This window comes from Hypanus sabinus, chromosome 24 (assembly GCF_030144855.1).
Source record: "Hypanus sabinus isolate sHypSab1 chromosome 24, sHypSab1.hap1, whole genome shotgun sequence".
Lineage (NCBI taxonomy): Eukaryota > Metazoa > Chordata > Chondrichthyes > Myliobatiformes > Dasyatidae > Hypanus > Hypanus sabinus.
The window spans coordinates 2,310,159-2,326,293 of record NC_082729.1 but is presented as its reverse complement, the minus strand read 5'-3'; the positions used below and the strand labels follow the sequence as shown (position 1 = coordinate 2,326,293).

The 16,135-nt window shown below is 37.8% G+C and overlaps 1 protein-coding gene across 4 annotated transcripts in view; it reads right to left on the bottom strand.

Annotated features, from left to right (window-relative positions):
• Positions 1–16,135, bottom strand: part of zbtb8os (zinc finger and BTB domain containing 8 opposite strand) — a 37,662-nt gene that overhangs the window by 19,680 nt on the left and 1,847 nt on the right. For 3 of the 4 annotated variants that reach the window (XM_059949151.1, XM_059949153.1, XM_059949154.1), the window contains exons 2-3: positions 2,360–2,384; positions 460–581 (exon numbers count right to left, since the gene is read on the bottom strand). In XM_059949151.1, coding sequence (XP_059805134.1) covers positions 460–581; positions 2,360–2,384 — 147 coding nt within the window. Of the gene's footprint in view, positions 1–459; positions 582–2,359; positions 2,385–4,323; positions 4,425–16,135 lie in introns of those variants that run through there. The other variant, XM_059949152.1, reaches the window with a different exon arrangement.

The window sequence follows — 16,135 nt, the reverse complement described above, 5'->3', positions numbered from 1 at the left end:
GAGCTCCAACGGTTGTGCAGGAAGTGGTTTGGACTTTGATAAGTTTGGCGCCTTTTCTTTAATTTTCTCTTCATATATACTGTATCATTATTAATCACTTAGTTATAGTAACCTTTATAAATTGTACTCATTTAATCGCATATGGTGTACTGTCTGGTTTTGGGCGACGCGGGGACATCACACAGCATCCACACCAGCTGATTACCCAGTTTGGTGGGGCCGAAGGCTGCTCCCCCTAGACAAGAACGAGCTGAGCGAGCCTAAGGCGACCCAGGGAGTTACATGTACCTTTAAATGACAATTACACTTGAACTGATTAACAAATGACCCTGTAGCACAGGTATATTCACATAATGGATAATAAAACTTTATTATCCTTTAAGGATAATAAAGGATATTATTATATCCTTTGTTGAAAATCTATCAACACCATTAAATTAATCAGAATGCTAAGATTACCTTCAGCCTTTACTTCAAGGGTGGTTAATGGCTGCACAGTTTCTATGTCTGTCATATAGCCAAACATCGCCATGGCAACCTGCTCAAAAGCCTCTTCTACTGTATCACCCCATGAGTGTAACCTGCAAAGCACAAAACAAAGCAGTTCAGGGCCTTGAACTGAAAGCTAACTCTTTACGAAGTATTAGGAAGCGGAGATGGATTGTGCATCTTATTATGCCTTAATTGTAAAACCAGGAACTGATTTTTTGTACTAAACTACCAACAGCTGTAAAAATAAACATTTAGATAGAAGTCAAATGGTATTATTGAACTGTTAAAGAGAAATGAACACAATTTGTTAACAACCTAGAAACAAGCTGGTTTTCATCATGACCATCCAGGACATGCCCTCCTCTCATTACTACCATCAGGGAGGAGGGACAGGAGCCTGAAGACCCCTCCACTCATTACTACCATCAGGGAGGAGGTACAGGAGCCTGAAGACCCCTGTTCTCATTACTACCATCAGGGAGGAGGTACAGGAGTCTGAAGACCCCTCTCCTCATTACTACCATCAGAGAGGAGGTACAGGAGCCTGAAGACCCCTCTTCTCATTACTACCATCAGGGAGGAGGTACAGGAGCCTGAAGACCCCTCTTCTCATTACTACCATCAGGGAGGAGGGACAGGAGCCTGAAGACCCCTCCTCTCATTACTACCATCAGGGAGGAGGTACAGGAGTCTGAAGACCCCTGTTCTCATTCCTACCATCAGGGAGGAAGTACAGGAGCCTCATGACCTCTCATTACTACTACAGATTGTTATCTTTTGCACACTGGTTGAACACCCAAGTTAGTTCAGTTTTTCACTGATTTTGTTATGGCTAATTCTATGGGTTTATTGAGTATGCCCACGAGAAAATAAACCTCAGGGTTGTATATGGTGACATAAATGTACTTTGATAATAAATTTGCTTTGAACTTTGAAATAAGAGGAAAGCACTGCACTGTTAATAGATCATTAACTGATCTCTTGCCTCCGCACCACTTTGCATCTACCCTTGACAGCTACAGATATATTGGTGTCTACCTTCAAAATTCCCAGTGACTTCACCTCAACAGCTCTCAGGATGAAGAAAGTCCTTTCCATTCTACTCTCCTCTTACTTTGTGACTGTGACTCCTGGTTTCTGACACCTCCACCAAAGAAAGTCAAATTCTCATCTGCCTATGTCAAGCCCCCTAAGAATTGTGCATGTTTCAATCAGATCCAATCTCATTCTTCTAAACGCTCAAGACTACAGGACCATCTACTTAATATTATGTTTGAAGTCAATCCCACCTTCATGTTAGAAATCAAAACAGTAAATTTTTGTAGGACTTCTTATACTTTAAATATACCCACAGTACTTTCACCTTAAAAACATTAATGTACATTAATGTCACATTGGGTGGTGGGGTGGAGATACGTTTCTACCAAAGGAGGTGCAAGGTGCTCCTTCCTTCCACTAGCCCGCAGGTCACCCTTGGACAAGGTGTAGCACTTGCTTAGCACCACTCCCCACTTCCTCCTGATCAGGGTCATGTGAAGCAGGTGGGAGCAGGTGGTGGATGATCGTATGAGCAGCTGGTGCACATCACAAGACCTGGTTATGTGACCACTGACACCAGGCAGACAATCTCTGAAGAGTTTTCATAATGGCTTTACCCTTCTTGTAAAGACACTGCCCAGAAGGCGGCAATGGCAAACCACTTCTGTAGAAAAATTTGCTGAAAACAGTCATGGTCATGGAAAGATCGTGATCACTCATGTCACACAACATGGCACGTAATGAACAAATGAAAGTCATTCAATTTACTTGCATGATATATCTCTTTCAACTATCAGTTCACTTTATAGTAGGCATTTTAATAACTTACTGAACATCAGCAGTGTGGTCCAAATCTACAGAGAGAGGAAAAAAAACACAGAATTAAGAACTGTATAAACCTGTAGGAAGTATACAAAAATATGAGGTGTATACTGCAATTAGAGGTCATGGGTTAAACGTGAAAGGTGAAAAGATTAAGGGGTGCATGAGGGGAAACTTCTTCACTCAGAGGGTCGTGAGAGTGTGGAACGAGCTGCCTGCACGAATGGTGCATGCAAGCTCGATTTCAGCGTTTAAGAGAAGTTTGATTGTATATGGATGGTAGGGGTATGGGGTACAGGACAAAGGGATCTGAGTACCCCTATACACAAATCACAACAAGACTCAGATTAACAAAGTACTGGAGGATCTCAGCAGGTCAGGTAGTATCTATGGAAATTAATAAACAGTCAACATCTTGGGCTGAGACCCTTCATTAAGACTGGAATCGCCAAGATTCTGATTAATTTTATTTATCACATGTACATCAAAATGTGTAATTTGCATTAGTGACTAAAACATCCCAAGGATATGCTGGGGCAGCCCACACATGTTGCCATGCATTCTGGCAGCAGCATAGCATGCTCACAATGTTCAGCAGAGTGACACAGACCACAAGCAACAAGACAACAGCTAAAAGCCTCGTTCCTCCCTCCAAGCTAATTAAACAAACCAATTCAACACCTTAATAAAAACAGGCTCAGCAAGCAAATGGTAAGGGAACCAGTTCTCTGCCCATCACTGTAAGAGGATTGTCTGTGCTTGAATCACATTCAGCCCAGATGAGACCAGGCTTGGCCCATCCTGCACAGGTCACCCTGTCCAAGGAAAAACACTTGCAACAGAGAAAGCACATAAAAGTTCAGCACGTAATTGCTGGAATGGTGATTTGGCTGCAAGATGGGAACATAAATTTTTCATGATTCACGTAGATGTAGGAGCAGGTATAATGTACAAAGACACAAGACCATAAGATACATAACATATAGGAACAAAATTAGGCTTTTTGGCCCATAAGTCTGCTCTGCCATTTCATCATGGCTGATCCATTTCCCTCACAGCCCCAATCTCCTGCCTTCTCCCTGAATCCCTTCATGCTCTGACTAATAAGAATCTACCAACCTCTGCCCTAAATATACCCAATGACTTGGCCTCCACAGCCGCCTCTGACAAGGAATTCCAGACTCACCACTCTCTGGCTGGAGAAATTCCTTCTCATCTTCACTCTAAATGGACATCCCTCTATTCTGAGGCTACGACCTTTGGCATTAGAGAAGATTTGGAACGTTACCAAAGAATTACCAAATTTCTATAGATGTGCTGTACCGAGCTTTTTAACAGGTAAGTGTGTGTGGGGTGGGGGGGGGGGGGGGTATGGGAAGAGAAGACTACAACACAGAAGTGAAATAAGCTGTAGAAAGTTGTAAACTCAGTCAGCTCCATCATGGGCACTAGCCTCTGTAGTACCCAGGATATCTTCAAGGAAAATGCCTCAGAAAGGCGGCGTCCATCATTAATGATCCCTATCACCCAAGGCGTGCTTTCTTCTCATTGCTACAATCAAGCAAATGGCATAGGAACCTGAAGGTTCTTATGATTCAGTGATTCAGGAACAGCTTCTTCCCCTCTGCTATTAGATTACTGAATGAGGGGTGGAGTTTCAAGATGGCGACGTAAACATCTGCCTTTTAGGCACTCTTCACTTTTCTAACTATAATCACCCTTTAATCAAATCTTTTCGAATTTAATCAAATGAGTTGATATTTTTGATTGACTTTTTTTTTCTTAAAACTATATTTGATCTAACTTTTCCGAACTTAAAATGGCTACAAGTAAGAAATCGTCTAAGGAGCCTTTATCTATCGATGCAATTTCTAATCTTCTGGACACTAAACTTGCAAGTTTGGAAAGCAAGCTGGAAAGTAAAATGGCAAGCTTGGAAAGTAAAATGGCCAGTTTGGAAAACACGTTTACCACGAAAATGTCTGAACTTGAGGGAGCTGTTAAATCGCTTGATACTAAGTTTCAGTCGCAGGCAGCGGATATTCAGCGGCATGAAGATAAGTTGGAGACTCCTGAAAAATTAATTGTTGAAAAAGCATGTACACTTGAGGAGTTGGATAAGAAGGTACAATCGACTCTTAAAGTTGTAAATCAGCATAAGTTTAAAATTACTGATCTCGAAAATCGATCTCGCAGACAGAATTTGCGAATTATCGGGTTTTCCGAAAAAGTTGAGTCCGGTGATTTAACTGAATTTTTCTCTAAATTACTGTGGGAAATTTTCGGTGCTGAAGGTTTGCAAACTAAACCTGTTATCGACCGCGCTCACAGAGTTGCGAGGTTTTCGTCTATGACTGATAAACCACGAGCGGTGATTGTTCGCCTTCATTATCCTCTTGAGAAAGAGCTTCTAATTCGATTAGCTCGTAAAAAAGGTATGATCTCTTACAATAATTTCCAATTTCGAATTGTTGAGGATTATTCTTATGAGGTTATGAGTGCCAGAATCGCTTTTAAACCAGTGTTGGCAGAGATTGACTCGATTGGACTTAAACAAGCTTTAATGTATCCAGCGAAGCTTAGAATTGTGCTGAACGACAACAGTCAACGATTTTTCAACACTCCGGAAGAAGCGAAGAAATTTGTTGAAGAATTTCGATCTTCTACTGCAAGTTGAACTATGTGTTATGTGGAAGATTTTTCGGAGAGAGGATATCTTTCTATTTTAAGTTTTAACCTATGAAGCTGGGTTATAACTTTTTATTTTTTGATCTATGGGTCGGGTTTTTTTTACTATCATCATTGTTTATAGATGTTCTTTTTAATTTTTATAATATCTTTTTTTTTCTTTCTGTTTTGGTTATATACGTTTATATTTTGCAATAATGATTTACCTTTTTTTAAGATGTCGTTTCTTTTTCCCGTAAGATTCTGTTTTTTGTAAGCTTGTATGCCTGTACTCAGATATGGGACGAATGTTTTGGATTTTTGGTTTTTGTTTATATATATTGCACTGTTTATTATATCCCTTTTTTTAAAATCTTATTTTGTCTTTTAACAGATTGCTGAACTCACATTTGTATTTAGTAATATGGCTTTTTCAAAATGGCGTTTCTTCTTCCCATAAGTCTTTGCTTTTGAAACGTCATCTTGTATTTGAACATGGGATTTTTTTTAAAGGTATATTACACTTTTAAATTTTGACGTTTATACTTTTATTAATGATTGTTTGTTGTATTATATTAGTTTTCTTTTATTCTGATTGATATATATATATTTTTTGCAACTCTATATCTTAATTTGGGTGTTATATAGTTTTCTTTTAATCTTTTTTATAGAGCTGCCATCTTGAAATGGGGGTAATATTAGTATTAGATTATGCGCCTGCCGCTTGGCTTTTTTTCGAAGGGTGGGGGGAGGGGGTAGGGATCTTTTTTCACGCTTTTGCTTTTTATTTTTTTGCTTTTAGTTTATGGGACGACTTTAAACTATTAATATTGTTGAGGTGTCATGTTCTCCGGTTGCTCCTGAATCAATTTTCCTCCTTCCTGAATTGTGGGTTATGTGTCTTTCTAACCTTTTATGATACACACAATTAATATTAGTATGATGGATAAATCTGTTAACTTTATCTCCTGGAATACTAATGGTTTAAATCATCCGATTAAACGTAAAAAAATATTTAAAGTATTCCATAGACTGAATGCTAATATTATCTTTGCACAGGAGACCCATATCAGGAGGGAGGATAATCAACGTTTTTTTAGGTTCTGGAAGGTCAACAATTTCACTCGAATTGTACTGCTAAAATTAGGGGTGTGTCTATTTTTATAGACCCCTCAATATCGTTTACACATCATGAAATTATCTCTGACCCACAGGGTAGATTTTTGTTGATAACTGGCTTACTTTTCCATCGGAAAGTTGTTCTAGTTAATATTTATGCTCCAAACTTTGACTGCCCTGAATTTTTTAAACATTTATTTACTTCCCTTCCTAATCTAAATGAATATATGTTCATAATGGGTGGAGATTTTAATTGTTGTTTGAATCCTTCGATGGATAGATCTAAACCTATTCGTACTCTTCCGAACAGATCAGCCCTACTTATTAATTCATTTATGGTTGACTCGGGAATTACAGAAATATGGCGGTTTTTGAACCCTAAAGATAAAGAATTTTCATTTTTTTCACATGTATATCATAGCTATTCTAGAATTGACTATTTTCTTATTGATCATTGGTTATTAACGGATGTTATTGATTGTAAATATGATTCTATTACTATTTCGGATCATGCACCTTTGAAGTTATCTATTAAGATTTCGGACTATTCCAATAATATCAGATCTTGGAGGCTTAACGCTACTTTGCTTCAAGACCCAGAATTTATCACTTATATAAAACAGCAAATTGACTTGTTCTTCTCAACAAACTGTACTGAAGAAATCGACAGAGGAATGCTTTGGGACTCTTTTAAGGCTTTTATTCGTGGACAAATTATCTCATACTCTGTTGGTAAAAGAAAACAAAGATATTTAGATATTGCTTTATTAGTGGATAAAATAAAGGAAATTGATAAGATTTATTCCGTGACTCCTACCAAAGAACTTTATAAGAAGAGAGTTGAGCTTCAAATGGAACATAGTTTACTATTATCTTCTTCAATTGAAAATCAATTAATTAGGACCAGGGCTCAATTTTATATTCACAGTGATCATACTGGTAAACTGTTAGCTAATCAATTAAAGGCTATCTCGACTAAGCGACAAATTATTAAAATTCGCAAACAAGACGGTAATTTAACTACTGATCATAAAGAAATTAATAATACCTTTCAAGATTTTTATAAATCTTTATATCAATCAGAATTTGATGGTGAGCAGTCCATGATAGATAATTTTTTTAACAATTTGAATATTCCTAAACTGATTGATGAAGACCATAGCCTGTTAGATGCTCCTATTTCTATGGTGGAAATAGGAGAGGCTATCTCATCAATGAATTCAGGGAAAGCTCCTGGTCCTGATGGTTATATAGTAGAATTTTTTAAAACTTTTTCTTCTTTGCTCTCTCCTTGGTTATGTGAAATTTTTAATGATGCGTTTGCTAAGAAGTGATTACCTCAATCTTTTTATGAAGCTAATATCTCTCTAATTCTTAAAAAAGATAAAGATCCTACTTTATGTACATCTTATCGCCCTATATCACTATTAAATGTAGATTCTAAGATTCTTACAAAAATTTTAGCTATTAGTTTAGAAAAAGTACTATCACAGATTATTTCAGAAGATCAAACTGGTTTTATGAGGAATCGGTATTCCTTTTTTAATGTTAGAAAATTGATTAATATAATTCATACTTCACCACCCACAATCCCAGAATGTGTTATTTCATTAGATGCTGAAAAAGCTTTTGATAGAGTTGAATGGATATATTTATTTAATACATTGAGAAATTTTAATTTTAGTCCTAACTTTATATCATGGATTAAATTAATATATCATAAACCTGTTGCTTCTGTTCTTACAAATAACTATAGATCCTCTTTTTTTCAATTATCTCGTGGTACGAGGCAAGGCTGTCCCTTAAGTCCTTTATTATTTAATATTGCATTAGAACCTTTAGCTATTGCTATTCGTGAATCTCCTAATATTTTTGGTATTACCCGTAATGAGAAGTTATACAAATTATCACTTTATGCTGATGATTTGCTGTTATATATTTCTGACCCTGATAGGTCTATTCCTGCTATTTTATCCTTGTTGGTTCAATTTGGTACTTTTTCGGGTTATAAACTAAATTTAGATAAGAGTGAATTATTTCCTTTAAATGCACAAACTTTATTGAGTGATAGGATACCATTTAAAGTTGTTACTGATAACTTTACCTATTTAGGTATAAAAATTACCAAGAAATATAAAGATTTATTTAGACTGAATTTTTTACCTATGCTTCATCAAATTCATCAACTTACTACAAGATGGTCTCCTTTGTTTTTATCATTAATTGGTCGGATTAATGCTATTAAAATGATGATTTTACCAAAATTTTTATATTTATTTCAAGCCCTACCAGTTTTTATTTCTAAATCTTTTTTTGATAACATTGATTCAAAAATTTCCTCATTTGTGTGGCAAAATAAAAACCCTAGGTTAAGTAAAAAGCAATTACAAAAATCTAAAAAAGATGGTGGTTTAGCTTTACCCAATTTTAGATTTTATTATTGGGCAAATAATATTCGTAATTTAATGTATTGGAAACTAGATTTGGATTCACCACTGTGCCCACAGTGGGTAAATTTGGAATGTAATGAGGTAAAGGGATATTCTCTATTCTCTGTTCTTGGTTCTTGTCTTCCTGCTGATTTAGTTAAATTTAATAAACAAATATCTAATCCTGTTATTAAACATACATTACGAATTTGGTTTCAATTTCGTAAGTTTTTTACTTTGAAAAACTTTGTTCTTGATAGCCCTATCTTACTTAATTTCTTTTTCAAACCCTCTTGGACAGATCAAGCTTTTAACATATGGAAAAGGAAAGGTATAAAATGTTTTCGTGATCTCTTTTTTGAAGATACTTTGATGTCATTTGACCAACTTTCCAACAAATTTGAATTACCTAAATCTAATTTTTTCAGATATTGACAAATTAGAAATTTCTTACATCAAGTTTTACCATCTTTTCCTAATTCAACTTTGGTGGACTTTACAGATTTGATTTTTACCTTAAATCCTTGTCAAAGGGATTAGTAGCTTTTATTTATAATATGATTATGAAGATACAACCAGAAATATCAGTTAGAATTAAACAAGAATGGGAAAAAGAACTTCGATATAATATATCAACAGATAAATGGGAAAAAATTTTGCAAATGGTTAATTCTTCTTCTATATGTGCTAAACATGCTTTAATACAATTTAAAATTGTACATAGAGCTCATATGTCTAAAGATAAACTTGCTCGATTCTATTCTCATATTAACCCTCAATGTGACAGATGTCATTCAGAAGTGGCCTCATTGACCCATATGTTTTGGTCATGTCCCACTTTACATAATTACTGGAAGGACTTATTTACTACTATTTCCTCAATTTGGAATATAGATTTACAACCTCATTTTATTACTGCAATTTTTGGCATACCAAATGAAGATGGTAATCAGTTTTCCCCCTCAATCAGACGAATGATTGCTTTTGTAACATTAATGGCCAGAAGGTCTATATTACAAAATTGGAAAGAAGTAAATCCTCCTACCACGTTTCAATGGCTTTCTCAAACTATTTCTTATCTGAGCCTGGAAAAAATTAGAAGCACTATTTTTGACTCATCAATTAAATTTGAAGAAACTTGGAGACCGTTTATTCGACATTTTCATATGAATTAATTTGGCCCTTTCCAGACCTTCTTTCTGCTTATTCATGTTCAGGTATGGAGTTCTGGAGTTTGTTGACACTATCATATACTTGTAAACTATTATTGTTGCCCATGCTAGTTTAGTTTAGAGTTTTATTTTTCTTAATATATACTTTTTTTTCCACATATTTTCAAATTTTTTTTTCTCTTTTTTAATGGTCATTTTTGTTTTTTTTTCATATATAATCATATGGACTTGATTGATTAAGGTATTTTCTTCTGTTGATGTTTAATAGGATATTGTTATCTTATTATCAACGTGATTTCAAGTCTATTGTATTCATAATTTACTCATTATTATGTTATGTTTTTTTTTGTGTCTATGTGAAAATTAATAAAAAGATTGAAAAAGAAAGAAAGATTACTGAATGGACATTGAGCGCATTAACATTACCTCACTACTTTTTAATTTCAATTTTTGCACTACTGGTTTAATGTAACTATTTAATAAATATATACATTTACCGTAATCCACAGTTTTTTCTCTATTATGTATCGAATTGTACTGCTGCCGCAAATACAACAAATTTCTCAGGTATTTGACTCCCCCATCACAGGAAACATCCTCCCCAAACCTACTTTATTGAGGTCTTTAAACATTCGATAGGTTTCAATGAGGTCTCCCCTCATTATTCTGAATTTCAGAGTACAGGTCCAAAGCAATCAAATGCTTCACATATGGCAAGCTTTTCAATACCAGAATAATTTTCTTGAACCTCCGTTGAACCCTCTCCAATGTCAGCACATTGGGAAGCCCCAATCGAAGGGAAATGTGGAAGATATGTTGAGCAGTCATCAACTTGTTCAGTTCCAATAAGAATCAGAGATGCTGTTTACCTGAAATTGCAGAGTTCACTGACCAGTGCAGAGCCTGTAAGGTTCCTATTTGTCTGTGTTCATCTTCACCGGAACAAGTTAGAATGCCAACTGATATTCCAGCGTTAACATTTCCCATCCACCTCTGCTTACAGATAGGTTCAAGATGCTCAGCATTTCTTGAATCAGTTTTTGTTGCATACTGAGATCCAAGTGTCATGCCCAGTCAACAGCACAAGCCTGTTTATGTGCTCAATCTCAAATGATTGTCCACGTAACGATAAGGTACTTGCCTCAACCACTTCCTCCAGTGGAACATTCCACATACAACCTCTCGGAAAAAAATTTACCCCTTAGGCTCTTATTAAATCTTTCCCGTCATCTTAAATCTGTGTCCTCTAGTCATTGATTGCCAACCCTGGGGAAAGTACTGTGTGCATTCACTCCATTTAAGTCAAGTTTATTGTCATTTAGCTATATACATGTATATCGCAAAAAGAAAGCTTCAACCAGGTCCACTGCCCAAGGATAAAAGGCAGCAGCGGGTCAGTATAGCGAAAAAGACCTTTGACCAGTGGCCAATACGGACATCGGAAGCTTTGAGAGGAGGGGACTTCAATCACGTCCACCACAGCCCACCAGCACAACGAAAAGTAGCTTTGACCAGCGACCAATCGGCATTTGAGATTGATTAATGAACAAATTAAAGGAAGGTAGGTGCAAGCACAGAGGCTATCGTCTGAGTGGACTTGGTCAGATGGTGATCTTAAGGCTTTAGCTCTTTGAGGCTTCAGTCAGAGAAAGCAAAGGAAAGAATAGTTCAAGTTTTTTTGTACTCTTCTTTATATCTGCTCAGCTAGGACAGTAGGAATGACAGGCAGGATAATGGAATGCTCCTCTTGTGGAATTTGGGGAAGCATGGAGACCTCCAGATTGTGAATTGTGAAAGGTGCATCCAACTGCAGCTTCTAACAATCCACATTAAGGATTTGGAGCTGGAACTGGATGAGCTCCGGATCATTTGGGAGGCTGAGAGAGGTGATAGATAGGACATATAGAGAGGCAGTTACACCCAAGGTGCAGAGCACCTCTGTGGCCATCACCCTCAACTACAAGTATATAGTGGCATGCAAAAATTTGGGCACCCCGGTCAAAATTTCTGTTACTGTGAATAGTTAAATGAGTAGAAGATGAACTGATCTCCAAAAGTCATGAAGTTCAAGATGAAACATTCTTTTCAACATTTCAAGCAAGATTAGTGTATTATTTTTGTTTTGTACAATTTTAGAGTGAAAAAAAAAGAACTTTTTCCATGCAAAAGTTTGGGCATCCCAAGAGATTTGAGCTCTCAGATAACTTTTACCAAGGTCTCAGACCTTAATTAGCTTGTTAGGGCTATGGCTTGTTCACAGTCATCGTCACGAAAGACCAGGTGATGCAAATTTCAAAGCTTTATAAATACCCTGACTCCTCAAACCTTGTCCCAACAATCAGCAGCCATGGGATCCTCTAAGCAGCAGCCTAGCACTCTGAAAATTAAAATAAATGATGCCCACAAAGCAGGAGAAGGCTATAAGAAGATAGCAAAGTGTTTTTAGGTAGCCGTTACCTCAGTTCGTAATGTAATTAAGAAATGGCAGTTAACAGGAATGGTGGAAGTCAAGTTGAGGTCTGGAAGACCAAGAAAACTTTCTGAGAGAACTGCTCTTAGGATTGCTAGAAAGGCAAATCAAAACCCACGTTTGATTGCAAAAGACTTTCAGGAAGATTTGGCAGACTCTGGAGTGGTGGTGCACTGTTCTACTGTGCAGCGATACCTGCACAAATATGACCTTCATGGAAGAATCATCAGAAGAAAACCTTTCCTGCGTCTTCACCACAAAATTCGGTGTCAGAAGTTTGCAAAGGAACATCTAAACATGCCTGATGCATTTTGGAAACAAGACCTGTCGACTGATGAGCTAAAATAGAACTTTCTGGCCACAATGAGCAAAGGTATGTTTGGAGAAAAAAGGGTGCAGAATTTCATGAAAAGAACACCTCTCCATCTGTTAAGCATGGGGGTGGATCGATCATACTTTGGGGTGGTTGTTGCAGCCAGTGGCACGGGGAACACTTCACTGGTAGAGGGAAGAATGAATTCAATTAAATACCAGCAAATTCTGTAAGCAAGAGTCATATCATCTGCAAAAATGCTGAAGATGAAAAGAGGATGGCTTCTACAACAGGATAATGATCCTAAACACACCTCAAAATCCACAATGGACTACCTCAAGAGGCGCAAGCTGAAGGTTTTGCCATGGCCCTCACAGACCCCTGGCCTAAACATCAAAAATCTGAGGATAGACCTCAAAAGAGCAGTGCATGCAAGACGGCCCAAGAATCTCAGAACTAGAAGCTTTTTGCAAGGAAGAATAGGCGAAAATCCTCCAAACAAGAATTGAAAGACTCTTAGCTGGCTACAGAAAGCATTTACAAGCTGTGAAACTTGCCAAAGGGGGTGTTACTAAGTACTGACCATACAGGGTGCCCAAACTTTTGCTTCAGGCCCTTTTCGTTTTTTGTTATTTTGAAACTGTAAAAGATGGAAGTAAAAAAGTAATCTTGCTTAAGATATTAAAGAAATGTGTCATCTTTAACTTTATGCCTTTTGGAAATCAGGTCATCTTTTACTCGCTTAGCTATTCACACTAACAGAAATTTTCACCAGGGGTGCCTAAACTTTTGCATGCCACTGTATCGCTTTTTAATCTCTGTTGGGGGAGATGACCTAACAGAGGAAAGTCACAGTGGTCAGGTCTGTGGCACTGTCTACCTCTGTGACTCAGAAGGGAAGGGGGGAGATAAGGCACACTGTGGTGATAGGGAATTCTTTAGTTAGAAGAACGAACAAGAAGGTCTGTGGGCAAGAATGAGATTCCCGGAGGAATGTTGCCTCTTGGGTGCCAGGATCCAGGATATCTCAGATCGAGTCCTCAGCAGTCCTAAGTAGGAGGGTGAACAGCCAGAAGTCGTGGTCCATGGAGGTACCAATGATATGGGTAGGACGAGTGACGAGGTTTTTCATAGGGAGTTCGGAGAGTTAGGTGCTAAGTTAAAAGGTAGGGCCTGCAGGGTTGTAATCTCAGGATTGCTACCCATGTCACATGCTAGTGAGGCCAGAACTGGGAAGATTATACAGTTTAATATGTGAGTAAGGAGTTGGTGTAGGAGGGAGGGCATAAGGTTTTTGGATCATTAGCCCCTCTTTCAGGGAAGGTGGGACATGTACAGAAGGGACAGTTTGCACCTGAACTGGAGGGGGACTAATATCCTAGCAGAAATGTTTGTTAATGCTGCACAGTGGGGTTTAAACTAGAATTGCAGGAGGATGGGAACCAATGCCAGAACAGTTAGTGGAGAGGTTGTGGAGGAAGATGTTGGTAAGACCTCAGACAAAGTCAGGAATCAAAAGGTTGAGCCTGGTGTGACTAGTGTCCTGATCTGCATATATCGTAGGAAAGACGGATAATAGTGCTGAAGGTGAGGTCGCTGGTTTACAAAAGAGGTAATATGTAGTGAGAAGAGGCAAAATTGCAATCAGCAGGCTGAGTTGCAATGTAAAAGGCAGACAAAATCGAAAAAAGCAAATACGAGATTGAAGGAGTTATATTTGAATGCGCACAGTATAATGAAGAAGGTAGATGAACTTGTAGCACAGTTACAGATGTTGTAGACATCACTGAATCATGGCTGAAAGAGGATCATAGCTGGACCTAAATGTCCAAGGATACAAACTGTATCGAAATGATAGGTAGGAAGGCAGAGGGGGTGGCTTTGCTCTGTGGTAAAAAATGAAATCAGATCTTTAAAAAGAGATGACAGCGAGTTGGAAGGTGTTGAATCATTGGTGATAGAGCTAAGGAACTGCAAGGGTAAAAAGACACTGAATGGAGTTGTATACAGATCCCCAAACATTAGTAAGGATGTGGCCCACAAATTACAATGGGAGATAGAAAATGCATGCTAATTGGCAATGCTACTATAGTCATGGGGGACTTCACTATGCACGTGAAGTCCATGACTTCATGGGAAAAATCAGGTTGGTGTTGGATTCCAGGAGGGGGAATATCTAGAGTGCCTACAAGATGGCTTTTTAGAGCAACTCTTGGTTGAGACCACTAAGGGATCAGCTATTCTGGATTGGGTTTTGTGAAATGAAACAGAAGTGATTAAAGAGATTAAGGTAAAAGATCCCTTTGGGGCAAGTGATCGTATGATTGAATTCATTCTGAAATTTGTGAAGGAGAAGCTAAAGTCGGATGTATCAGTATTACTGTGGAGTAAAGGGAATTACAGAAGCATGAGAGGAATCAGCCTGAATTGACTAGAAAAGAACACTGGCAGGGATGATGGCAGAGCAGCAACGTCTGGAATTTTGGGAAGGATACATACATCCCAAAGAGGAAAAGTATTCTAAAGGCAAGATGACACAACCATGGCTAACAAGAGAAGTCAAAGCCAACATAAAAGCCAAAGAGAGGGCATATAATAGAGCAAAAATTACTGAGAAATTAGAGGAGGCAACCAACAGAAAGCAACTAAAAGTCATTAAAGTAAAGATGGGATATGAAAGTAAGCTAGACAATAATATTAAAGAGAACACCAACATTTCTTTCAAATACATAAAGTGTAAAAGAGAGGCAAGAGGGGATATTGGACTGCTGGAAAATGATGTTGGAGAGGTGGTAACAGGGGGCAATGAAATGGCAGATGAAGTGAATAAGTATTTTGCATTAGCCTCCACAGTGGAAGACACTAGTAGTATGGTGCAAGTTCCAGTTATCAGGTGTCATGAAATGTGTGACGCTACCTTAACAAGAGAGAAGGTCCACAGGAAACAAAGGTCTGAAGGTAGATAAGTCACCTGGACCACATGGTGTAAAGAGGTGACCACATGAAAGAGATGGCTGAAGAGATCATGGAGGCATAAGTAATGATCGTCCAAGAATCACTAGATTCTGGAATGGTTCCGGAAGACTGGAAAATTGCAAATGTTATTCACTCTTCAAGAAGGGAGAGAGGCATAAGAAAGTTAGTCTGACCTCAATGGTTGGGAAGATGTTGGAGTCAATTACTAAGGATGATGCGTCAGTGTACTTGGAGGCATGTGATAAAATAGGCCATAGTCAGCATGGTTTCAAGGGTAAATCTTACCTAACAAATCTGTTGGAATTCTTTAAGGAAATAACAAGCAAGATAGACAGAGGAGAACCGATTGATGTTGTGTACTTGGATTTTCAGAAGGCTTTTGACAAGGTGCCACACAAGCCCGTAATATTACAGAAAAGATTCTAGCATGGATAAGCAGTGACTGAGTGGTAGCAGGAAAAGAGTGGGAATAAAGGGAGCCTTTTCTAGCTGTCTGCTGGTGACTAGTGGTCCATAGGGATCTATGTTCGGACTGATTCTTTTTACATTATATGTCAGTGATTTGGATGATGGAATTGATAACTTTGTGGCCAAGTTTGAGTATGATATGAAGATAGGTGGAGGGGCAGATAGTTTT